General features: G+C 36.7%; 1 protein-coding gene and 1 long non-coding RNA gene across 2 annotated transcripts in view; both read left to right on the top strand.

The window, feature by feature from the left end:
* LOC134661134 (uncharacterized) overlaps positions 1 to 26616 on the top strand; it is a 48873-nt gene extending 22257 nt beyond the window's left edge. The window contains exon 2 of the long non-coding RNA XR_010097928.1: positions 26499 to 26616. This is a non-coding gene — a long non-coding RNA (uncharacterized LOC134661134). The remainder of the gene's footprint in view (positions 1 to 26498) is intronic.
* Positions 280 to 25009, top strand: LOC134661084 (mucin-2). The gene is made up of 9 exons (XM_063516994.1): positions 280 to 521; positions 12002 to 14918; positions 17007 to 17245; positions 18101 to 18177; positions 18450 to 18819; positions 18953 to 19083; positions 19517 to 19666; positions 22309 to 22466; positions 23571 to 25009. Exons 1-9 carry the CDS (start codon positions 446 to 448, stop codon positions 23689 to 23691), a joined length of 4239 nt encoding a protein of 1412 aa, XP_063373064.1. The 5' UTR covers positions 280 to 445; the 3' UTR covers positions 23692 to 25009.
* Positions 26617 to 27752: the final 1136 nt, after the last annotated feature.

Here is a 27752-nt window from a genome sequence, read left to right as displayed (position 1 = left end):
ATACCAGATATTATATATAGACATATCTCATTTTGTTAAGCTATCACAGAATGGTAAATATAATTTTGACGCTTAGTCTGATACGCTGCTTTTGATGCCTACTTTACCTGTATTACTGGCACTGTGCGGCACAAGCATTTTTGTACTGAATATACTTGTCCTGCACAGTGCCGCACACTGGTCGAATCCTGCCTTTATAAGATATAAGTAAAGTATACGATCCATTAAATCTTTGGGTCCATGTGTTTAAATTAATTAAGCAACTTTCCCTTGTTACAGATGTGACAGCGACGCGATCATGGTGTAAATGAAACCAATGACAGAACCGACTTCGCCGCCGATTATGGCAAAATCTAAAGTTGCCGTTACATATCTCGAACTTTTATAAGTTGCAAGAACTCTGATGCCGTAGAACATTCAATGATACGGTAAAAAAACAAAAAACATGGTGCGACGACGTTGGAGATTTTTTACCATCGCGGCTTTCCTGATTTTTTTAATAAAGGATGGATTATGTCAAGGTATGTATCAATAGTTTACTTAAATATGTAAGTAGACCTAAAAAAAAATCGTAGCAAAAACGAGTGCTTGATCGATAGAGTCCGTATATGAACTAACTTTGCACTGACTTGAATATAACTAAGAATCATTACATATAAACGTCATATTTTCATAGAAATTTGACATTAATGATGACAATACCACACTTTGTCATTACAAATTCCATGCAGAGGTAGCTTGGTCTGACTCTACCTATTGTCGATATGCGTCTTATTACTGTTATAAACAAATAAATAATAGAAAATAAAGTCACTGAGAAGTTACAATAGTACATAACCTGCGGCTTCTCCATTCGGCGCTGATTCCTACAATAAATAAATAAAAATGATTCTTAAGTAAACGCTTCTGCGTGTGTTTTAATATGTATGGAATTCTAGAATACCTACACATTTTTATAGAGTCACTAGCGACCCACCTTTGCACGGATTAACAAATTATACAAACACCTCCCTCTTGAATCACTCTATCTATTTAAAAAAACCGCATGCAAATCCGTTGCGTAGTTTTAAAGATCTAAGCATACATACAGACAGACAGAAAGACAGACAACGGAAAGCGACTTTGTTTTATACTATGTAGTGATAATTTGTATATCAAATTTAACTTAGCTACTCAAACATTCTCCATGTTATACAGTCAGCATCATAAGTAACGGATCAGACTACGCGTCAAAAGTATCTATCATTCACTAATACCTTAACAAAAAGATATAACATGTCTCTTTACTATACACAGTGACACGAACTGTACAGAGATATCTATACTTGGAAAATAATTCCAGGATAGCAAATATTTAGTAGTAAACTCCTATATTTGTAAACAATTTATTGTACAAGAAGACCTATTAAAAATAACAAAAAAATTGTAAGAAGTATAAAGGCATACTTATCTCTTTGAGGGATCTCTTCCAGTTAACCTTATCCTTAGTCTTATATTTATGGAGCGTTGTTTATTTAATAGATGACTTTTGATGCCGACTGCATGTACAAACTAAACCATTTTGCCTTTTTTCCGTATTACAAATATACCTACATAGGTAGGTTACCAAGCTAATTCACCTAAGTGCCTCTGGAAAAGTTACAGAGCGCTTGCGGTTCCGATATGATTGGAAAAGTACACAATATTATGCTGTTATTTGCTTTGCTGCTGCACCGAGCGATCGTTCGTTCTACATTTTCATTATTAATACCTAGAATCTAAAGCGGGAGGCTAATGTTGTTGAGAGGTATAACTATAGTGTAAAGTTGATAAAAAGGTCGAGTTCGTAGGCGGACAACGGAGCGAGGTGGCGACTCGCCCACGACTCACGAGCGCTAGCCGGCTGGCGCTACATATTTTATTCACATGTACTTCGAGTCTGTTCGGACAGCATTTCGCAGTTTCCAAGTGATAATGACTGTACTCAGGACCGCTTTCCAGTGTAATATTAAACTGAATAATACTATTCATCTCGAATACAAGCACTGTAAACGGCAGTTTGTCTAGTTGTTTCGCAGTTGTAAATAGTTAAACTACAGTTGCACATACCTTTAGACTAGAACGAGAACTTATAGTTTGGTAACTGTTATAGTCTAGGTTATTAGTACACCAAGTCTGCATTTTAACCTTTTAAATCACAGTAATACTAGCCCAGATGCATATTTTTGCAGATGTTAATTTTTTTATGGGAATACTCTGTAATAAGTATAATAACAAAATTCAAATACAAGAAATACCGATTATACGAAGCAAAAAAAAAACCGTTTTAATCTTCTATGTTCAGGGTAGGAATATAAAAGATCTAGAAGGGGCTATTACCTACTAGGGAAAGAAACACGGCTCTGCCAATAATGCCAATGTATTATATATGTACTGACAAATTTATTTTCTTTTTACTGACAAATTTCTCTAGCCCATACATGCAGAAGTGCAGTAGGAGAGGAGACTATGATCTGGACAACGTTTTTTAAACATACATACATATAATCACGCCTATTTCCCGGAGGGGTAGGCGGAGAACACGGATTTCCACTTGCTACGATCCTGACATACCTCTTTCGCTTCTGTTACTATATAACATTCCTCATACACGCTCGCCGGTTTAGGGCGCTCTTGACCTGGCCTTTCTTCAGGATTTCCCCGATCTGATCGGAGAAAGTCCGCCTAGGTCTGCCCCTTCCAACTGCCTCTTCTACTTCTCCCTTATACACTCTCTTTGTCAGCCTAAATACTTTCACAAATAAACTAGATTAAACATAACTATTGTGGGTTCCAACACGTACAGGCGCGGTAGGCGTTTGATTTACATTTGTCATTTGTCAAAATTATCAAAATACCTATTTGTTTGTCACTGGACGAACTCCACTGCATCGGGGCTAGTATGATCGTATAACCTAGAACTCATAACGTATCAGTGTATCAGTGGTGATACACATAAATTCTTACCTACGTGATTTCACAATTCGATATAATTTCATTAAATACGTTATTACACCATTGACCTGTAATATAGTATATTTAATGCTAAGATAAGTATATAAGGATTCAAAAGGATTGTTTAGATATATAAAAATCCACATAAACATTTTTGTATATAAGTACACAAAACCTTCGTCACTTTAAGTAAGGATACATATATATTTTTATCTAAGATTCCACTATAGTTTTAACCAAAATAAAGACGAAATGATTTCGGCAAACCCGACATTAAAATCACGTTTGTCGATATGGGTGACAGTTGTAATTAGGTGCCGCAATAGACTCGGGCCGGGATGACTCGGGCGTCTTTGTCTCCAATGTTTGGAGTTCGTACGTGAGGTGCCTCGCTAATTGAAGATCTGGCAGGATCGCAACCTCGCCGTCCTCGCCTGCCACCTCCGCACTTGTGAACCCTTCGGATTTAAAAGGCCAAAATTGCGCTTTTCACAATCGTATTGCTTAATTTAATTGTAACTAAAACATGTAGTGTAGATACCTAAAATAACAATTACCAACAATTACAATTGTTACCGTTCACTGGTTACCAGATGGCATACAGAAATATGAAGATTAAAACTTAAGTATTATTTTCACTTTACTTATAGTGACGCCAAGACATTGCTGAAAAGATTAGTCGTAAAACAATGATATTCGAAAAACTCTATTGTTTTGATAGGGATGCAATATGATGTCGAATAGCAATACAGATCCAACAATGCTAATAACGAAGTATTGTTGCTCCCAGCTCGCTGAGGTGCATGCATCTATTACATATAATAAAGCTGAAGAGGGTCGAAAGTCTGTACATGGAAGATATTCGAAAAAAAGTTGGTTGGGGATACTTAGAATCGATAACAGAACACGTTCCAACAGTTTTTAGAATTTTTGTCTGTTTGTCTGTTTATCTGTTTGTCTGTTTATCTGTTTATTTGACCGCGCATCACGTGAAAACGGCTGAATGGATTTTGATGCAAACTTTACTAATCTGTCAAGAAAATCCCTGGCCCTATTTTAGGCTAGAAAAATTCAACCACCAACAGGGGGGGTGGCCACTACACTCAATTAAGTTATGTTTGCACCTGAATCTTATGGCGCTAACTTAAGAAAGTGGTGCAAACTTTTTTTTTGTGTATGTACTTTGTAAAAAAAAACAAAATTTTTCTTAGTAAATGTCAAACGTCTTTACAAATACATATTAAATCACATTTATAGACGGGTCCAGCGCGGGTCTATTGACAATAATTAACAACAACAATAATTATGCGAAGTGGGTGGTTTGAAAATATGATGTCTACCCCAAACTTTTTCATACACTTTTCGTCGGGTAGTTGCACAAATCTCTGTTTTGACATTTTGTTGGGACATCAGTTAGCCGCGACCACGACCAGTGAAACCTGTGTCGAAGTCGAAACGTCGGTAAATAAAGGTAATAAAATAAATTTCGAGATAGGCCCGTCTATAAATGTGAGTTGATATGTGTTCAAAACGCGAAAGCTTTTAAATATTATATGTCTTTGTAAATGTCAAACAATTTGGGACTTGCAATTTATTCTATTGTCCTGTGTTTAAGCACTGACACTGACAGCCTGGACGCTTCGGGCCTTCGGCCCTACATGGAGCTCGGCCTTCGGCTTTCGCGTTATATATCCGCACCAAAATTTCACGTAAACCATTGCGGCTGTGTCCCTGACATAGCTTCTCTACATTTTTTTTTATCAAAAAAATTTCGCGTTCGCTACGCTCGCGTTTTTAATACGATTTTAATGATTAAGCCTAATTTGATAAAGGTGGCATTCTGGGCATCCTACCGAGCGACTACTACTACGACTTAAGAACTGACAGCCTGGACGCTTCGGGCCTTCGGCCCTACGCGGAGCTCGGCCTTCGGCCTTCGCATTTGGACACTGATACCATTGTTCTGTGATTAAGTACTGACATCCTGGACGCTTCGGCCCTTCGACCCTACGCGAAGCTCGGCTTTCGGCCTTCGCATTTAGACATTTGTTCTGTGTTTAAGCACTGACAGCTTGGACGCTTCGGGCCTTCGGCCCTACATGGAGCTCGGCCTTCGGCTTTCGCATTAGATATCCACGCCAAAATTTCACGTAAACCATTACGGCTGTGTCCCTGACATAGCCTCTCTCAATTTTTTCTATCAAAAAAATTCGCGCTCGCTACGCTCGCGTTTTTAACTTTTAAGGTTAAGCCTACTTTGATAAAGGTGGCATTCTGGGCACCCTACCGAGCGACTACTACTACGACTTAAGCATTGACATCCTGGACGCTTCGGGCCTTCGACCCTACATGAAGCTCGGCCTTCGGCCTTCGAATTTAGACACTTATACCTACTATTGTTCTGTGTTTAAGCACTGACATCCTGGACGCTTCGGGCCTTCGGCCCTAAGCGGAGCTCGGCCTTCGGCTTTTGCATTTAGACACTGATACCATTGTTCTGTGATTAAGCACTGACATCCTGGACGCTTCGGGCCTTCGACCCCACACGAAGCTCGGCCTTCGGGCTTGGTATTTAGACACTTATACTATTGTTCTGTGCTTAAGCACTGACAGCCTGGACGCTTCGGGCCTTCGGCCCTACATGGAGCTCGGCCTTTGGCTTTCGCATTATTTAGATATCCACACCAACGTTTCACGTAAACCATTGCGGCTGTGTCCCTAACATAGCATCTCTCAATTTTTTTTCTATCAAAAAATTTCGCGCTCGCTGCGCTCGCGTTTTTAGTACGCTTTTAAATTCTTAATTTTTCATGCTCTGATATATTTGCCATGGACATGATTTGGATAGGTACAGTCAAGAACGTAAAAATACAAAAGTAGTACTGTATTGTCCCTTATACACCTACTACTTTGTGTCGTTTAAATCACGTCTAATATTGGAATAAGGGCGAAAAAAACTATTGGTTTTGGAGTGTAATTTTGTTTAGTGGTACCTACCTAATTGTAAAATATTTTATCTGGACTTCAGTCCGCTAATCGTATCCATCTGTCAACTTTACTTCCAGTTTCGCCTCCAAGGGAGAGAAAGAGAAATTAGGGATGAATTAGCTTACTGACACAGACCGAATTCCACGCGGGCGGAGCCGCGGGCACAGCTAGTAATCTATAATTTATGCACAAACTTGTCAAGAAGCATCTAGACAGAATGTTTGAATAAACATACTTGTAGCGTTATTTAGTTTATTAACGAAATAAGAGCTTTGAATAAATTCATCTGCATTTTTGTCTAATTCCCATGGAATTTTGAAATAAGTACTGATTTAAAATAATAAAATATACCGTGTTAATTTGTAGAAAAAATAAATACCTAAGTATCTACATATATTCATGAAACTTGGTAAGATACATATTTCAATTTAAAATTCGGTGCAGGCACGGGATTTTTTCTGTCCATGGAACTATCTTTTATTAATAATAAAATTTAAAAATAAACACTTAAAGCATTAATTAATGACCCCGTTCATATTTGAGATATATGTCACTTTTTATAGCATTAAAAAAGACAATAAATTTTTTAATAATGAAGTTAAGTATATTTCTCAATAAATATTGTTTCTGTTTTATAATTATGCTTAGTGATTAAAAACCAGTAAGTATCTTGATTTAAATTTCATACAGTCGAATATCGTATGAACATTTGGGCAGCTTTTATGTACATAGGTTTGTATAAAGTGGTTTTATTACAAGCTAATATTTATGAATGAACATGTATTGTATTGGGTTATTAATGTTTGTGGGTATTAGAATCGTTAAATTTAACGTAAGAATTCATTAGCCATTGTGGATACGCAGCGTACTATGTAAAAGTAATACATATTTTACTATGAAATGATTAAATTTTGTATCATGGGCCAAAGTAATACTCCCTGCGAAATTAGTAACTTTTCGAAACAGTTTAAGATATACCTAAGTTGAATTGTGCTTGATTAATTACAGCCCCAGTTTGATTGACACAATTGCACTGATGATTAATCATCTCAGGCGAAAATCATAAACTTCGTTCAGTTTTCCGTTTCCCTTGGGCGCCATTCGAACTTAGCAAATTGGTCTCAATCAAATCATATTTTGACATCTGGGTCATACACATTTTTTTAGAAAACTCGTTCGCGTCTTTCCTGTAGACATTGCAAATATGTATAAGGGAACCTAAAGCGTACGCGGCACCTTTACAGGCTGAATACATTATTTAATCACCTACTTGAGATTCAAATAAGTAAAACAGTATATCTATGTACCAGATTCGTTAACTTTGATGTATTGTCCACAGGAGTGACCCTTTTCTAAACTGTGTTTGACCCATCTACCCCACCAGACATAACAGTCAAAACAGCTATTGGAAAACTGATTTAATTGTTAATCGTATTTTTGTACAATAAATTCTAATCATATTCGAGATGTACAACTGTCAGATTTTCGCATGTTCATCAACTGCTGTTAATATCATTTGGTACTTACAACCAATAATTCAACAGAAATCAACTTTGTTTTATTACTAGGTACTTTAAGGTTCATACATACCTAATGGTTTGGTTTGGTTGTCACCTAACTGTGGATTGCTAATGACAAATTTTGACACAGGATTGTTCCGATTCAACGGGAGTTCAACACGATACGTCAAACGTCACTTGTCGAATACCCCTCCTGATTTTCCAATAGCTGATACGGCTGATACGTAGCGGGCCAAAAATATCTCGCAGAACAATGGTATAGTCTGTTCGGAAAGAGAAGAGTCGTGTAATGTATTGGGCCCCATACCTTCTACGACTCATCTCTTTCCGCACAGACTCTACGTCTAAACATAAAAGGTTGGTCGGTCGTCAAGTATTCACCAGATTAAGGTTAGATAATTTTTATAGTATTTAATTGACATTAATGTTAGCTTAAAATGTTATTTACCTATTTCCACAACAGCGTGATTATACCTACCTACCTAAAAAGAGCAACATTAAAGTTAGTTTTTGGAAATTCTCCACTTTCAGTGTCGATGTCGGGTTCCTGTTTGACTTATTGCACGAGGTACAGCGTGTTACATGAAGTTGTGTTTAAGTTGGTATAGAAAATATAACTTGCGTGGGATATCGATGAACGATATAACGCAGGTCTTGTACTTTTGTAAGAAATGCCGACACTAAAGCTCACACCATGCTCACACGCGCAAACGCAAGACAAGTGGCCACGCTTAGCATGCAAATGTATTGCCACTCGCCCCAAGTACCGCGCTCGAGCTAAATGTCAGGTCCTTAAAACGACACGTAGGTAGTGGCATTTTTTAAATTTAATGACCGTTGTTTATCGCTAAATGGGGCTCAAAACACGGCCTGGCTCTGAACGTTATAAAGAGCTTTTAAGCCCCTTCCCATGAACATCACGTGCGTGAATGTGCCGTTACACATGTGCCTTCCTAATTACCCGTGATTTAGGTGCATGGTTCCGCTTTTCGAAATCATCACAAAACTCCGGTACCTATACGTTAAAATTTATCGTCCCAAACAGCCACGGTAACTCTCGGTTATCGTCTACTGTGGCATAAGTGCAAGCATGAGAGCAAAGAAATTTTACAAGTTTCAGCGCTCACAAAGAAATCTCTGCATTCCGCAGGTATATTTGGTCCACCAATTTTACACTTTTTTATTATATTATAATAACGTCGCATAAATAGTAGGAAACCAGAAGAAATTATTTGAAAAACTTAAAGAAAAACTTACAAAAAGGTTAATCTGTATGATTTTATCATCATTTTGTTACCTGTATATGCAATAAAAACTATCCAATATAGATATAACGTCACTGTAGTGTGCAAATTATTATACTAGTCCATCTTTGAACTGCTCCTTAAAACTTATTACTTGACGACCTTGCTAAGCCTCGACCGTAGCAGCTTATCAGCTTATTTTAACACGAATATGTTATTAAAAATAAATTAAAATCATTAGAATCTCTAAGACTATGAACATTTTATAGGGGATTTTCAAGGGGGTGGTGGGGTGAACGGCACCACTTTTCAGCCCGGCAACATCAGGTTTCTTGTAGCCCAGGAGCCCTACTACAAGGATCAGAAGTCAAACTGCGGTCTAACAATTATCCATACGACACTATTCTAGAGATCCTCGTCTAAAAGCTCCATTTGCATCAGTTTTGCCGCGAGTGCTCCGATTGCGTACTATCTGTCCAATTGATATTTATCGGTGCCGCTTTAAAAGAAAACAACAAAAATAGTATTGAATTCACGTCGGAGACGATCGCATTTGAAAGACAAAACAATCAATTACTCCTTTTTCTGTTGCCAGTATTCACAATCCAAGATATCTGAGCGCCAAAACTCGACTTTGCACTTAAGGCTTGTTGTTTTTATTGGAGGCGCTCTTGCTCGAATAAATATTCCACTATAAGTAACTAGATTAAACGTTATACTGAATTGTTTATGGTCTAGCCTCTAGTGTATTTTGGAGACAACTTATAAAAATATAAAATTAGATGTATAATGTGCTATTTTTTTTGTATATCAGTATTTTTTATATTTCTCTACTTAGATAAATATTATATTTACCTACTGTATTTTTTAAGAGCTATCTAATCCACCTAGTCTAGTCTTATTGACACAAATTCACATCCCGCAAACGTATCGTGTATCTCATTGCGCTTGCCGAGACGCGTAACGCGTAACACTGGAACATACAGACAGGAGAGTGATAGCTAAAAGGCTTCCGTTTTATCCTTTGTATAGCGAAGTGTATTACATATTTGATGTGCAAACGTAGTTGTTCAGAAATAACCACACGCGCCGCATTATGCATTTAAATTAAACGAACATTTACCTTAGCAAACCTTAGCATTTGGAATGACTCGATTGAGGTAATTTTTTGCGAAAACATGAAAAGTACAAAATTTCTACTAAGTAATACCAAGATTTAGTACATTTTACGAGCGTTATTTGTAATAGCAATGCTTATTTCGTGCATAAGTTCGTACTACAGGTCTATCCACAGATATAATAGCATTCCCAGACAAATTAAATCAGAAGAAAATTATAATACATTTGTTAATAAATTGAAACAACTACTTATAAATAAAGCCTACTATTCAATAGCCGAATTTTTGGTGGAATAACAATCCTATGTCCATACTTTCACAATTTACATGGTCTATTTTTCATAATCTTGCAAATATATCTAAGACCTAATTAGAGTAATTGTTGGTTTATGTAATGTAAATTAAAATTCTATACATTGTTATGTTTTTTGTATAAACTACGAGCATTTATTGTAATAAGACTTTAGTATAAGATTAAAACTAATTGCTATACCCTGTCCGGGTCCATGTTCACATAATGTGTACCTTGTATACTTATAATTTTGTACATGATTGCAATGATTAGATGATTAAATGATATAAGCAATTTAAATCGGTACTGCGAATTGGCTTATTTTGTAAGTTTCCTGGCAACTACCAGGTATTAAACTAAACAAAGTTTACTTATTTTATAATAAAGTTTTGAGTCCTAATTTTTCCAACATCTCGTTTGCTGAAAAAATAAATACCTATGCTGGAAATCGGTACCTCATCATCACAATCATCTCACCACCAACCCCACCTTCATTTGGTTTTTACTCCCAAACGAACGAGGTACATTTTTTTTCAAGTTAGTACGAATTAAGTAGGTACCAATTATGTAATAAAATAAATTATCATACTCGTATATTTAATTTAAAAATCCAATATGCATTGTATATGGGAATTTTACGTCATCGTAAAAAAATACCTATTAATACATATGTAGTACCTACCTGTGAGACAATATTAATATATGAAAAAAAAAACCGGCCAAGTGCGAGTCGGACTCACGCACGGAGGGTTCTGCACCATCAACAAAAAATAGAGCAAAAAAATCGTGTTTGTTGTATGGGAGCCCCCCTTAAATATTTATTTAATTTTATTGTTATAGCGGCAACAGATATACATCATTTGTGAAAATTTCAAATGTCTTAGAGACACATCATTTGTGAAAATTTCAAATGTAGCTATCGCGGTTCATGAGATACAGCCTGGTAACAGACGGCCGGACGGACGGACAGCGAAGTCTTAGTAATAGGGTCCCGTTTTTTACCCTTTGGGTACGGAACCCTAAAAATGTGCTTCCTCTTTATGAAAAATATGTTTGTCTAATTTGAAGCCACTATTAAGAGTATCGATCCCGATGTTCGCACACCAGACGTGATGAGGCTCGCCTTCTAATTAGGTATATGATCCGTGAGCGAGTAATTTCCTCGAGATTATCTTTCTCGAATAATATGACCCGAATCTCAGGGAATATAGTAATATAGTACCTACTTACACGGGGCTCGGGAATAAATGAGCACCTGTCTCGTTATACCATGTACTACGTACCTACTTTCTTTAGATATTTTTTGACGTCAAGGCAAGGAAAAGCCCGATTTCTTAATGCCTACGAGTATATTTAATGGGATTAGTACACAATACTGAAACATAGATGTCATTTTATTATATTTTAGTAGTAGTACTTTACTTAATACATATCGACACTACTTTGAAAAAAACTCGTATCTTATTTTATCAATCTAAAGAAAAATCTGGTAATCTATCAATGGGATGTACCTTGGAGGATACAACTAAACGGAGTAGCCATTACAGGCTTTCCCCTCTGTCGAAAATAGGCGGCCAACGGTCATACACAATGTATGGACTGACGTTTATCTGACATGGCTATTTTTACGTTACGCATACATTTGACGTTCCCCTCCCCCGCAAAAATCGGCAGACTGTTTTGTACAGAAAATTACAGACAAGGCGTCTCCGTTTGATTATATCCTCTAAGGGATGTACCTAACTATACAGAGTGTGACATAAGACATAACTATCGCCAGTTCATTATACATATTTGAGAATGAATAATGTCGTTATAAATGTATAAATTAGAACAGTACTTAACTGTGATTTTTTGTTGTTTCAGACGAAAATGATTTTTATTACTCACCGATAGAAAAGAACTTTGCTCAAGTTCAACCACCTTTGTTCCCGAGTCGACCGCCGACGTTCTACGAACACGGGGACTCTCTTCGAGTACCACAGCCGCAACAACCTCTCTACAATGAGGGCTACGTCAGGTTTCCTAGCCCAAATTATAATCAGAACCCGTCACCTTTCCAATTACCGACGGGTAGGAGTCAATCTGGAGGCCAATATTATGTCAATCAACCCGATTACAATCCTCAGCAACGCCAAAAGTACAGGCCAGCGCTACCTCATAATTACCAAATTGTACACCCAGCTTCAACTAAACGACCTAATGTATCACAGATACATTCCATAGCATATCAAAACGACCCATCAAAACCAGAAACATTTTTAGGTCAAATAACACTAAACAATCCTGACATTGATTATTTACAAAATACGCGCTTTAAAAATATACCTTTCGACGGCAATAGCCTGAAGAGTAATGGTCAGAGTGGACACATCGCTCATGATGAAGATATTGACAATGATAATCAAGATCTATTCGATCTTCATAGGGTTACCACATATAATCCAAACAAGATAATCCCTAAGATAAAACAAAATGTGAAACCGAATGCTGCACGGTTTACTAACTACGAGCATTCAGAATTAGAAGAAGAGAACACTGACTTGGGCAATGTTCCGGGAAAACTATTTTCAAGGAACAACAACCTTAGGCAACCAAATTCGCAATCAAGTCCTTATCATGCATCATCTACAGAATATAAAGGAATTTTAGACTTGGAGCCCTTACTTGAAGAAGATATAAGTGATATCAGTTCGTTTAGAGAACTAATGAAACATACACAAGGTTCGTTTGACGTCCAAGTAATTAAGTCTAACAATAGCAAATATGCAGATGTTTCAGATGATAGCAAGCCAGATGCTTCTTCTATGAATGAAGGTAATGTACCAAAAGATGCTTCAGTCAAATTGTCATCAGAAGTAAGTAACCCACCTACAGCTCCAGCCCCATCAACAACAACAGTTGTTAAAGAAAATTTTAATTCTCACGAAGAGAATAGCAGCGAGGAACTGGCTGATTCAGAATATGAGGATGTTTATTATGATGAACCAGAAAGCACCGAAGTGCAACATACCACTAAACCGCCTCAACATATAAATCAGCATACGGAAACGACGACGTCCAATATTTATGATGAATACGATGCTACCGATGAACCAGAAAATACAACATATGAAGCTAATACAACTGTTACTGAATCATTTGATGTGTTAGTTATGAAATCAGATAACAACACTATGGTGGAAGATGATAATTTTAAGCAATTTATTGATACACCTATTATTGACCAATCTGATGATTTATCAAAGAATGATACCATAGTTAACAACAATATGACGAGCTCTGAGGAAGATCTTACATCGATAGAAACTCCTTCTATTCTTGGTCAAGAAGTAGTATCTGTTGTGACTACGAAAAGTGTAGTAAATGGGACAATATCTATACAAGACGTTACATATGCTCCGAGTACCAAAAAGATAGGCGCAATCACAGAAACCGCATTTATGGCCGACAATAATAACAATAATACATCTTTGCCCATCACAACCGAAAATTGGGTAGTAGTGGCTTCAGTACAGACTAGTCGGAGTGTTTCTGGGGCGCGATTTTTGCCATTCCCAACTGTTGAACAAGAAGAAAAAAAGCAAGTACTCACCGATGAAAAGGATGATAACGATGAAAGCGTAGAAGAAGATGAGGAAAATGTAACACAAGATCCGCGAGAGCAAGTAAGTGGATTAATTACCAGCTCGTCTACTGAAAATATAAATGATAAACTTGACAGTATCCAATCAGAATTATCAAGTGCTGTGCTTTCGGGCTCGTTGGATAAAGCAAACAAGAATATTGAGTTGATAACAGAAGCCACGACAGAACCGACAACCACAACGTCTACAACAACTACAACTACACCATCATCTTTGAATATATTTACTTTAAAGAGTACACAAATTCCAGTAACAACTGAGCGATCGGCGCCGGAACCTTTACCAGTTATGATCAAAAAGTTTACTCCACGTGTTACTACTTCCACCACACCGAAACCTAGAAAAAAACCGTCATTGGTGACTGTGATGGATGATTTGACAGGACTGCTACCTCCCGGCTATAAGCCGAAATTGTCTTATAAAGATAAACGCACTAGCACCACGACTACCACGACATCTGCACCTACTTCTACAACGGAAGAACCAATTGTAAACAATACGCAAGGTCGTTCATCAGGCATAAGTTCTAAGAACAAAGTTATACTTCTAGATATCAAATCTCTTCGACCTAAGGAATATAAACCTAAAGAAAATAAACCTCAAGAAGAAAGTTCAAAACATGTGCCAAACGATGAATTAAGTATGTTATTGCCACCGGGATACAAATTCCCTGCAAGTGATGAAAGCACTAGTAAAGAATCTAGCAAACTAGATATTTTGGACAAAGTGCAAAAGATAGACCTCTCTGCATTATTACCTAAAGATTTTAAATTGAAATTGAATTCATCAACAGGTGCCCCCAAAATAGAATTACCTGTAAAGGCTACGCCTGTGGATATATCGGCGTTCTTACCACCTGGATTTAAGTTAAACAAAACTGATAACGACAAGAGCGGTAATCCGTTGGACAGTATTAAGATTGCAGATGTTTCGAATTTGCTTCCACCTGGCTTCAAATTGAATAATAGTGATGAAACTGCTGCGCCTAGTTCAACTACGAAGGCTCCTGGGGGAATTAAACTAGTGTTCCCATCGAGGCCAGGAACCAAACCCGTAAGAAAAACTACGCCCAGGCCCAGTGGCGAGAGTGGTCCAATTCCAGTTACTCCCAAGATCCAGAAAGGTTGGCCAACTAGGTAATTAACAAACAAAAGGTAATTGTGCAACGAGGGGGATAAGTGAAATTTTGCAAACGTAGTCTTTAGATGCATGACAGCCGCAGGCTGGAGTGCATTATAGACTCGAGTTGCAATATTCTTACCCCCGGAGTTACACACAGTGTTTTTCATCACACTTGCGAAGAAAATACTAAATTTTAAGCGAAATAATTCTTAAACACTGTGACATTACAAACATTCGTCCGCCATATTGTCATTAGTTGAGAGACCTATCCGGCATTCAATCACGATTGAATATTGTGTAAAAATATTTGAAACTGCTATTAAATTAATCAAATTAAATATTTTTTAACATAAACAGTAAAATTTAATTATAAAAGTCAGTATTTTAAAAGTAAAACTTATTTATACCTACTTGATTCGTATCAATTAATGACACAATAAAAAAAATCACGATCCATAACTCCCGCGGGAACTATCAGGCATTTGTCCTTGTACACCCACATGAATGAAATAAGATCCTTTTCGAGCAAGTGTGATGAAAACGTATATTATCTTCTTTCCACTCTCATTAAGGTGCAGAGCGTTCAGCCAGCAGACTTTTTAAAAATCGTAGCGCTTTTTAGGGTTCCGTAGTCAACTAGGAACCCTTATTTAGATTATAATTCGGTACGGTTGCACAAAAAAGACGAGTATGAATAACAATCTTCAGGCCGTTTTCAGTAAGTTCATCAATTCGAAACCAACTTTTGCTTGATAGAAAAAAATCACGAACTTTAAAATGTACCATTATGTAAAAAAAAAATATCTATTTTTCCCCAAAAGCTATTAACGTGAAAATTCCTTCTAAAAATACTTAATTTGATTTTTGATCGAACTCATCGAATGCTTACTTTTTTGGTAGGTACCTAACATCTCAATAAAAATAACATCCGCGATCCCGGAAACGCCTGCACTTTCGCTTAGTGATCAGCGAGCTGCGTTTGGGAAGAACCGGAACTCACTGCACCTTAAAAGCTTTTCATAAGTACGTTCTGTGTGGTACGAGACCAAATTGACTCTTGCCACAGTTATGTAGTCACTACATCGTTTTCTTTTGCTTACTTAAATGCATCAAAAATAAATATTGAAAACCTAATTCCCCGAATGAAGGTTGAGAGAGGCGATGGCTGAGATACGCGTCATACTCGTGAATGGGTGCTGTTTGTGGAGACTGGTCTATTTAAGCTAACACGAGCTATTATATTTAGTAACTTTATTTTTGAGTATAATTACATGGACACACCTCATTCGGTTCTCGTATGCTATTTTATTTTTGCTATCATTTTCTTTAATTTAATGAATGTTTTAATTAGGTATACAGGATTTTGACTCTTGGAGACCCTATACATCTCTAAGGATAATTTGATTAACTACTATATATTGTAATCTTTTAGTTATGATGACATTTAGAGACATTTACATCTCTAAATAATTTTAGATTATAGTTTTTGTATCTTTGTGTTTTTTTTTCAATACTATTGTTATTGCGTTTTTTGTAATTCGACATTTAGAGGCTTTATACATCTCTATGTTAGTTTGATTTGATATTTACGGCTTAGTTGTATTTTATAATTATTGACGTGTTTTTTTTTTGCTGTATGTAAATTCCATATTGACGTGTAAAAGTGCCCTTGTGGCCTATTTGCTGAATAAATGTTGATATTTGATTTGATATACTAATTCTCACAGATCCTGGTGTTTTGGATTCTTTCATCTCAGAATCACTACACATTCAATACTAGTGTTAAAAAAGTCCCAAAAACGTGTACTTTCCACTACGTCACGCACATACAAGTGAATAAAAATTCACACTAAAACGTGACGTAATGGAATGGACATTTTTGGACATATTATTTTAACGGCAGCTTGGTTAATGCTGTCGATTCTGAGAATAAAAGTAGAATGAGCCCAATAATGTCCAGATTTGAAAGAATCAGGCTGTCAATATTTATTTTAGAATAAGCCCAAATATATAAAAAAAATACATGTACGGATATGTCGGATATATATATTAAATATAAGGCTATTCTGTGTACTTGTTCACGGCTCTCCTTCATGTCCTAGAGCATCAACTGAGTTTACCGGCTGGCCCACTCCATCTACGACTCCGTTTTCGATTGAAAAGTTGCTGGAAGCTCAGAGGAACGCGACAGCTACCAGTCCTACTCCCGAGTTGAGCACCGCGCCGACCACCCGCCGCGTCGTCAGCACCACGACGACCACGCCTGCGCCGCCGCCCTCCACCACTCCTGGCGTATGCCGCCATGAATGCGATATTGCTGCTACTATCAAAATTGTTTCCGGTATGTTTATTACATTTACCAGCATTTACTAAGAAATGATTGTCATGGCTGTCTGTCTCTCAATTCCTTATGAGCTAAATTGTTGAACACTAGAACTTAGTGTTTATGATAACTACATTTTTTTTTTTATATATTAGGGGACATCTTACACAGATCAACCTAGCCCCAAACTAAGCAAAGCTTGTACTATGGGTGCTAGGCGACGATATACATACTTATATAGATAAATACATACTTATATACATAGAAAACATCCATGACTCTGGAACAAATATTAGTGTTTATCACACAAATAAATGCCCTTACCGGGATTCGAACCCAGGACCATCGGCTTAGCAGGCAGGGTCACTACCCACTAGGCCAGACCGGTCGTCAAACACAACATTGGCATAGTGCCTTTCTAATTTAGTTTTCATCTATATATTTATCTTTATTTGCGTCATTCCTAACTAAATGAGAGGAATAGCAAATAGCTATGAAATAAATCTAAGTATATGTATAGTACCTAATAAAAGTAGTTTTCCCATTGTAATTTTGACAGAAGTGTTATTATATTTTTCCCCAGTCTTCCAAACGCTGTAAAGGGGTCGAAACATTGGGATGCATTTTAAATTCACCGTACTCTAAGTATATAATCAGAGTTAATAGTTTTATTTTATAAATAACTTTCGCAGTAACCGCAGTAAGTAAAATATAACAATGTTAGGCAAATAGGTAGCTATTATGTACTTACTTGCAATAGTAATACATTAATGTGCGGAAAATTGAGAAAGTTTACAATAAATTGATACGGTAAGAGTAAATTAGACATATTTAGGTAATCATGTAATAAGTTTTGCTATTGTTTAATTTCAGGTGTAACATGGGTACCTGAGTTATTAGACCATCATACCGAAGAATGGCAAAGATTGGCCGAAGAAGTAAAACAAGAGGTAAAAATGATAGCTATAGCTACTCACCTTTTATGCTCCACTTATTTGAAAAGCAAATTACTTAGTAAAACAACCTTGACTGTTTTTATAATTTCAATATTAACTTGTTATGATCCATTATATCATACCACTTACTTTAATAATTATTCACGCTTCGTTGCAATTAGTTACATTTCACCATTGTATGTCTTAACATAATAAAGTTTTGTCTATGAAATTATGCAAGTCCTATATATATTTTATTCCTAATAACCAAGATAATTTTCTTGCAGCTCAATTCTGTCTACTCGAAGTCTAACCTTCTCAGCAAATGGTACAAAGGAATAAGGATTGACGGATTTACTAAAGGTTCCGTGCTGGTGGACTATTTCATCGAGCTGAATGATGTAGAAAAGAGAGTGGACACATTAGAATTAAAGAAACTGTTTCACAAATCTTTACATGAGGCTAAGCCAGGTTCCGTGATGGAGCCCGTCCCTGAGGAACCGCAGGAGCTGGACCCAGACGTGATGCTGGGTGATCAACCTGATGAAGATAGAATGAAGAAAAGCAATGAAAAGATGACTAAAACTATCGACAAATCTGCTGGGAAATTAGAAATTGGTAAATTCGTGATGGACCCTGCGTACACGGAATTCATAGGTTTGATATAACAATCTCATTTTTCATTCCTAATATGTACTTCAGTCATATTGATTATAAACTATTCATTGGCCAACTAATATTCGCCATAAGTAACCACATAGTGATTAAGAAACTTGCTTATTTATTTCAGTACTGCCAAAACGAGAAGAACCGACGCTTGTCATCCCAGAAGAGGAATCCTTTTTGCCGCAGTGGGGAATCGCAGTTATTGTTATAGCGATGGCATCTTTACTGTTTGTCATTATATTTGGCGTCACCGTTGTAAGTTTAATTTTCTTTGGTATCGTGTAAACTTACATTTTGACATCAAAATTATATGTAAATGATGTCATTTTGTTATCATTCGACCATGCGTCCCAATATTTACATGTACGGGCAAGTGGGCGTGCGTGATAACTAAATTACATCATTTAGATAGATATCAATTTGATCTCAAGATGTACGTTTGTATTGGCCTCGTATCTAATATTATTTTATACTAGCAGCGTCATGCAAGTTAGATACTTACTCGAAATTATTAATAGCCCGCTATTGGTTCGCTGGCGGCCCTGCTGCAAAAGGTACGAAAATTCATATTAATTTTTGTGGAACGTCGGCAACCCCCTTGGCCTGTCGCTACACAGTTTCATTTGTTTTATTGGCCCTCGGTGTGAAGCAAGTGAAACTAATAAACGAGTCCTTGTTTGTGTTTTAGTTAGTGAACCGGCAGAAAAGCTCGAAAGCCAAGCAGCCCATACCGCTCAGTGAGGACATGCTTCGCGAGTTGGATAAGAGTCACATGGGAGGCTTCGATGACATGCACCAAATGAAGGAACGTGATCTACCTTATTTGCCTTCAGGAAAGGTTATTGCCAAAAACTAATTTTACTTCAGTATAACTTTTTACATAAGTTATAACTATGATAGGCATCAATGTGTGACTGAATATCTCTTGTTTGTAACCTTTATGATTAATAGTTAATACACTATAAAGTCTACTATATTTATTTTGAAATATGAAGGTAAGATTGATTAATTAGTACAATATGCTCTAACGAATTATTGGCATTCTTGTCGCAATTCCTTGATTATAAAGATCGCCCTTGGTTGTCAGCTGTAACTTATCAAGTACCTATTTAATAACGGTTTACGCTACACATTATGAAGGGAATGATGAATGTGGTGGAAGAAAAAGGGGTTGGACAAGGGTTTGCGAAGTGAGTCAGTAGTCTCAGGCTTTTTCATAACGTAATTACCTACTCGTCACGTTATACAATTCAGGGGATTACGGGGTAAACCATTATTCTCAACATATATCGAATAGGCTGTTTATCAGATAAGCATGGATGGGTAAAGTGATCTAATAAAAAAAGTTATTAATAATATACTTACGATTTCAATCTAACATGTCCATTTACACAATAAATATTGTTGAAAACAGGGTTTATGAATTTTACAGCTAATGTAGTACCTAAAGTGTCATACAATATATAGAACTTGCTAACCTTGGAGGATACAACTAAACGGAGTAGCCATTAACAGGCTTTCCCCTCTGTCGAAAATAGGCGGCCAACGGTCATACACAATGTATGGACTGACGTTTATCTGACATGGCTATTTTTACGTTACGCATACATTTGACGTTCCCCTCCCCCGCAAAAATCGGCAGACTGTTTTGTACAGAAAATTACAGACATGGCGTCTCCGTTTGATTATATCCTCCAAGTTGCTAACTATGTAAACAAAAGTTACTAGTAATTTGACATTCAGTGTCAATTTTAGTATGGCGGTTTGTTTACATAGTTAGCAAGTTCTATTGAATGACACTTTAGAGCACAGACCTGTCAATGTCGCGCTCGCGCTTGACAGACAGCTGAAGTGTGCAAAAGGGAAGCCATCACGTATATGAACATCGCATGAGTGCGAAAGAGTCAGACTACAAATGAGAAAACGTGACCATTTTTGAGTTTGACGACGGCCGCGGACGGCCAAGAGCGTATCACCGTAATTTTCAATTTGAAAAATATACACAAATTCGGAAGAAAACTATTTGATAAACTAATACAATGAAGATAGTGTCTTGTAGTGTACCGGATTTCAGTGTCACGGGGCCAAATAAACCTAGCAAATATTCATTTCAGAGGAATAATGATATTCCGAGCGAAATTTTCTTAACGATATTTTGTCAAATTAACAGCATAAAAAGTGTAAGAAGCCGGTTTATACAGTTGATTATAAGTTTTTCTTCCTTTGTGTGCTAATATTTTATCATATTACTCAATAATTTAAAATATTTTGTGTAAAAACATAAACTGTTACTTTACGCTAGGGCTTGACAAAATGTTCAGATGACAGTATCGATAACTTGTCGGTATATTAATAGCTACCTATCTATGTAATCATTTCTTCACAAGACATAATTGGGTGGATCAACTATTTCTTGTTGTTATTCTGTCCGGTCACCCAAGAGACAATAGTAGCATAGTTTGTTAGAAGACATTGTCCACCACCTTCTGACACGCTTGGTAGACGACCCTCAATGGAAAGGGTTTATAAGTTTCACAATAAAGCGTGTTTGGAGAATTTAAATGCCTAAAAATCAGGTTTTAAAGAGTGACCCAGGGGAACGTAACCATGGCAACGAGTGACAAGAAAAAGTTGATTCTCCCAATTAAGATATTAACCTTTATAACCGACTTCAAATAATGATTGCTATACCTTTTTGAAGGTGCAGATGTTTAGCAGTAAATTTAAACTTCACTTTCCAACACAGTAAGAGTTAGACTAAGATAAGGCTGTAACGATTTTGATAGCACACGCAGTGCAGGTGTTATTTTATACATCATAATGTCGTAGAATTTTAACGTTTAAAATAACACATTTGAAAAAGTAGTCGATAAAGCAATCAAACATCGACAGATTATTAATATGTTATAAAATGACATCACTATTTTTGATCTCACATAGACAATTTACGCACACACTTGCATTTCATTTTTGGTCGCACTTTTGAAGATTGACAGTTGTTCTTGTCTATTCTAATTCTATGCTTTAGAGATAGCGCGTACGTTAGCGTTCATTATACGTCTTGTCAAAAGTTGACGTTTGTGAAATCAGTTATCTCAAAACCTATAGCGCCGTATAGCGCCATCTTCTTTAGCTATCTAATCGGGGTCGCGGTCCATTTTTAAAACTTTAGACATCTTATATAATCAATAGAATATTTAATATTTTACTATGTTAAATTTAAATAGTTTAATATGCATTGTACATTCTAGATTTTTTTTAAGTAGGTACATTTATACATTTACTATGTATTATAAAATAGCTGCATAGTTAACGATAGTGCCAACACGACTGTATCGGTTTTTCATCGGTTCCCAATTAGTAGGTCCGGTTAGAAAAATAATGGTAGGTAGTCCTTGTATAAGAAGTATACCTATATACCTTTTGATACTCACTAACGTATACTATTACATACTCATTATACATTTATTTGAATGACAGCGAATGTCGACGGCGTTCATCGAGCAGTTGGCGTTCCCGACGCCGGGCGACTCGTGGCGCTCCGAGTGGACGCCGCAGCTGCAGAAGTACATGCAGCACTACACGCCGGACTCGGGGCGCGGCTCGCAAATATATGGCGCTGGAGGCGCCGCTTACGGGTAAGCTGCAAACACAACAAAAATAAACGTACAGTCGCCATCAGATATATCGGAGCGGCCAAGGTGTTCACAAAATCTGAGCACGCACTCACCTTACCAATAGGTTTACCTTGACAATAGAGGCATGTTCAGATATTTGTGAGCACCTTGGCCGCTCCGATATATCTGATGGCGACTGTACATCCATTTGTACTTTGTTATTGGTAGGAAGTTTCTTTTTTAGCGTCGTGCTACTCTTGTAGACTCATCATCATCCTCGCGTTGTCCCGGCATTTTGCCACGGCTCATGGGAGCCTGGGGTCCGCTTGGCAACGAATCCCAGTAATTGGCGTGGGCACTAGTTTTTACGAAAGCGACTGTTATCTGACCTTCCAACCCAGAGGGTAAACTAGGCCCGTATTAGGATTAGTCCGGTTTCCTCACGATGTTTTCCTTCACCGAAAAGCGACTGGTAAATATCAAATGATATTTCGTATATAAGTTCCGAAAACCTCATTGGTACGAACCGGGGTTCGAACCCGGCTACTCTTGTAGACTGATTTTCGTAATTTAACTCCATACTAAGTCCATAATAAACTATATTAGGTTAGTATGAAGTATAGTATTGGGAGAGAGTACCATACTTTTTTCAGCCTCTCATTTGCTAAAATAGTAACTAGTAGTAAATAGGGGGTTACAGGAGGGTTGTTCTACAACACCCTCAAATACATTTGATTAGTCGTCTGAATCTGCACATAACTTGGCAAATACCTTGTGGGCACTAAACCATATTTTTTTTATAAATAGAGCAACTTCATCATAATAAAAGGTATCTACATAGTACCAACAGCTCTCAACTGTCCATCGGTGGACCTTATGCCTTTAGTAATAAGGTTTACGAACTGTCAGGGTACCTACCTATAAGTATTTATTTATATTGTTTTCAACACTTGACCTAATAATGTTTTTTTTTTAGTTTAAAATATACATTTACAAGTATTTCTAAGCATCAGACTAGACAGGGTTTATTTTTGTGTGTGCTTACTGGGCGATTAACTAACACGAGTCCACATTGTACCGCCGTAAAGCGGCGATAAAGAGTCTGAAACGTTGTTTTGTTGGCAGCTACGGCGGTGGATCGCAGATTTACGGGCAGACGGGCGGCTCCCAGGTGTACGGGTACACGGGCGAGTTCCCGCGCTCGCACCACTCGCGCCGCCGCTCCGACTACGATACCAACTTCTAAAAAGTCGCCCTTGGAGCCACTCCTCCGCTCTCTTGACTCAATCTTGACAATACCCTTTCATGTATTGATCACACTGATGTTATGTTATAGCGAGGACAGTAATGTCCACCGTTTCTAGGAACCATCGTGATATAAACCCGATGACTCCTTTGTCAGTTAGTAAGTTTCATCCCGTCCTATCATAGACATCTCTTTATTTATTGTAACTATCAGTTCCAGGCGGTAAATAACTATTATCCTAGCACCAAGATCGACCTCTTAAAATATACCTACTAAATAAATATGTATTTAAAAAGTTTTACAGTACGAATTTCGATATCCATAGTTACATATACATATTTAAAAAATAAATAGATAAGCTTTTTAGACCGGCCTATAAAGTATTAAAACAGTGCCACGAATATTAAATTTAAATCACTTTTTCGAGGTAACGTGGTAACGTATCGATTAATCAAGAATTTAGCTGCCAAATTTTTCGTAACTGTATATTTACGACTGATTGTGAAATGTAAATAAGTAGCATTAAGTACTCACCAAGATAATGTAAGTAAAGAGGAGACGGTGTAATAACGAAATTATATTTCTGTAGATATCTCTTATGCATACCTATATTTGCTCAGACACGTAGTGGAGCGCCTGTGGATAGAATGCAAGCGTGTAACACATAATTGTGCCAAATATTCATGGAAAGTGCTTACAATGCACCTGTGAGCGGTTAACGAGCGCATCATGAGCGCGTGAATTGTTTGTTTGAGCTCGTGTATCGGCTGCGCATGAGCTTCGATGAATAATAATTGTAAGAGATGGATGGATGGTGTTGTGTTTTTGAATCATTGAAGCTGGCGCGTAGACTGTAAGCGGACGCTACATCGGCTCCGGCCACGTACTAGTTCGACGAATCTACTTCTATTCACTACCTAGTTAATAGTGTTTACCCCTTGATAACAGTCAATTTTAAAAATTGTTACTATCAAAGAGATCATTGTTCGTACCTATTCATACCATTATTGTGTACCTACCTATTCAACTAGGTATAAATAGACACCGGTTAATCATAAATAACTTATCAATATTCGTAACAATATTTTAAAACTAGTTTCCTTCATATTGTGTGTCTCAATGTTATGTCATCGTATAAATGTTTATTGTACTTAAATCCATTTTGAATTATTATCTTTTAGAAAATTGACGCACTTGCATTAAAATTGATGTATATAAACCATTTTTGTACATGTAGTATTTTAATTTAGTTTATTTAGAATTAGATACAAATTTAACCTCTAAGACCCTGGAGTATATAGACTTAATAAATATGAAAACATATTTCCTTGTTTATCTATTCTTTATCTAATAATTATCTACTGACAAACCAAACTTTCTTATATAGCCCGCTAGCAAGCAGACGGGCGGTCAGATAGACAGATTGACTGACGGAGGGAACTACGTTTGACTATTAGTATTAGCATATCGTACCCAGTTTTTGAAAGAAAAATAAGATTATTATACCTGCTGTCTTTATTTATTGAAAGAATATGAAAACATAGACCTTGGCCAGATCACACTCTCGTATGTTAGTTAACATTAACCTACACTTAGAAACCTAATTCCTAATCCCTACTATCCCTAACGACATTTTAAATGCGAAAGTAACTCTGTCCGTCTGTTACCCCTTCACGCTTAAACCGCTAAACCGATTTAAATGAAATTTTGGGATGGAGATAGTTTGAGCCCGGGGAAAGACATAGGGTAATTTTTATCAATCATCATTATCATTACACGCAGACGAAGCCGCAGACAGAAGCTAGTAAAAAAGTATTCCTCATCCGTATTCAATTGAAGTATTATTTAAGAATCCTATTCAACAGTTGACTGACTGGCAACCCAATCTCTTCGTGTTTATTTTGAACGCTCTGTTTGAACTTAGCACTTTTGCCACTTATAAAGGCTTTTTTCCGTACCCTACTCGCATTAATATAAATTCTCTCTTTTCGATTTTTGTAGCATCCCTCCCGGCCGACTTATTCCCGAGGTCATATTATACATATGCCTACGGCAAAAATATATGTATAAACCGGTGTATAAACGTATTGAATGCCAATAGGGAGCACCTTCAATTTGGAGTATACTTAATACTTATAAGTAGATGAGAGATGTTAGCCAATTGGCGTTGATGTTTTGATTTTGCCCGCGCAATTGTAAGTACGTAACTAGACAGCCAAAAGTAGCGTGGCGTTACTCATAATAAACGCGCTACAAGACGTTATTTATCAGCTGTGTTAATTTGTCATTTTAACGTAGTTTTTATGTACCTATTTGTAAGAAAGGGATAAAATATTACCTAATTGAAGCTTGTAAAGTTCTATGAATAAGGGGGGAAATAATACTTCCTTCTATTGTCAAATTGCAGAAGTAATATCTGGGAGACCGAGCTTTGCTCAGAAAACACATAAAAACTCAAAAATGCGCGTTTTCCCAGAGATAAAACCTAGCTAGGTCGTTTTTTCGCCCCGAAAACCCCCATAACTATAGCAAATTTCAGCGTAATCGTTAGAGCCGTTCCCGAGATCCCCGAAATATATATACATATAAATAAATATACAAGAATTGCTCGTTTAAAGGTATTAGATAGATAGATTAGATTACTAAACAGAAGTTTTCCTTAAGAGTCCCCGGCAAACTCGATTCTCCAAACAAACGTAGTTACGCTCTCATTTTAAAACGACTAGTTAGATTGCTCTGAAAGTTTGTATTTACGATAGGATAATATGTCTAATTCTGTAATTAGTTTAATATGTAGCTTCAGATAGCATAGTTAAAAAAATACAGCGAATTTAAGTTTTTCATACAAAACTTGTTTTTGCTCTATTTCGTTTGTTTTATAAATTGTAGCTATAAAAACTAATTACAGTACTAGATAAACGTAGTTTTAAAATGAGAACGAAACTCCGTTTGTATGGGAAGGTGGAATTCGGCCGAGCTTGCTGGCGAATCTTAATTATACACCGTGCACGATTACAGGTAAAAAGTTACAAATACAATAGCAACATAAAAAGTTATATTTTTTTCTATTCAAGAAACCCATTGATATAGTATAAAGAACTGGATACCCAATCAGCCGCCAAAAATGGCCCCACAAAAGTGATGTCAAAACAGATCATGCATTACTTTTTCGTTTAGTCTTGTTTGAAACGCTCAAATGTGAAGTTGTCAACAATTACGAAATGTGCCGTTAAAATATGTAAAAATAACAATGATAAAACAAGGAAAAAGGATGGAATGTATTTCTTTCGGTTAGTTCTTTGGATAGCATTACATAATTTATGTAATCTGGTGGTAATTTTATGGTTTTGAATAAATTACTTTGTTAGTACCAAAGAAGGGATGTTAAGGAACAAAAATCTAATGAGTCGATGTGAGGTCAATATTTTTTTATATTTTTATATGGAATTCATAAGAAATGATATTATGTTTAAATTCAAGATTTCCAAGAAAACCTATGCGACGTGCAAAGTGGACTGCTATTTAATTATAGCAAGAGATAGGGGTGATGCAGTTTTAAACAAGGCAAAACGGCACTTGTGTGTTCGGCCCATTTCCCTGTTTCCGACATATACACCACCAATAAGGGCTTATATCGACTAACTGTAAATGCTAAACCTGTCGGAACACAGTGACAACCACAGGATTTTTTTTATAAAGTATAGGTAGACTTTATAAAAAAAATCCAATCAGTATCTAAATGTCCCCGTGCACCCGCGCTATGAGTAAATGTAGATCTTAAATACACAGTTATTTAATAAGTAGAATTTATTTCAAGGAAATTAGTATTTAAAGACGTATACGTACGAATTAAAAATTTGATTTGTTTGAATTTGAACCACGAATTAATTTTATTTGAGCTCCCGATTAAATTAAATTTGTTTTATTTATTACTTCAATTGGTTTTCCTGTACAGTAATACATATTAAAGTGTACCAAAGTGACTCCATTCGTTCATTATTCTCGTTTGACGTTGTTTGACGTAAATACGTTGCGTTTAGTGCCATCGGACTAAATTTTTT

The sequence above is a fragment of the Cydia amplana genome, chromosome Z (genome assembly GCF_948474715.1).
Source record: "Cydia amplana chromosome Z, ilCydAmpl1.1, whole genome shotgun sequence".
In the NCBI taxonomy this organism is placed as follows: Eukaryota; Metazoa; Arthropoda; class Insecta; order Lepidoptera; family Tortricidae; genus Cydia; species Cydia amplana.
Note: the sequence above shows the minus strand (reverse complement) of the source record. Positions and strands in the feature narration are given on the sequence as shown.

Excerpts from the sequence above, each read along its gene's own strand:
- LOC134661084 (XM_063516994.1), top strand. The coding sequence starts at position 446 with ATGGTGCGACGACGTTGGAGATTTTTTACCATCGCGGCTTTCCTGATT. Across the intron at positions 14,919-17,006 it reads CAGAAAGGTTGGCCAACTAG|AGCATCAACTGAGTTTACCG; the intron begins GTAATTAACAAA and ends TTCATGTCCTAG. Across the intron at positions 18,820-18,952 it reads TGCGTACACGGAATTCATAG|TACTGCCAAAACGAGAAGAA; the intron begins GTTTGATATAAC and ends TATTTATTTCAG.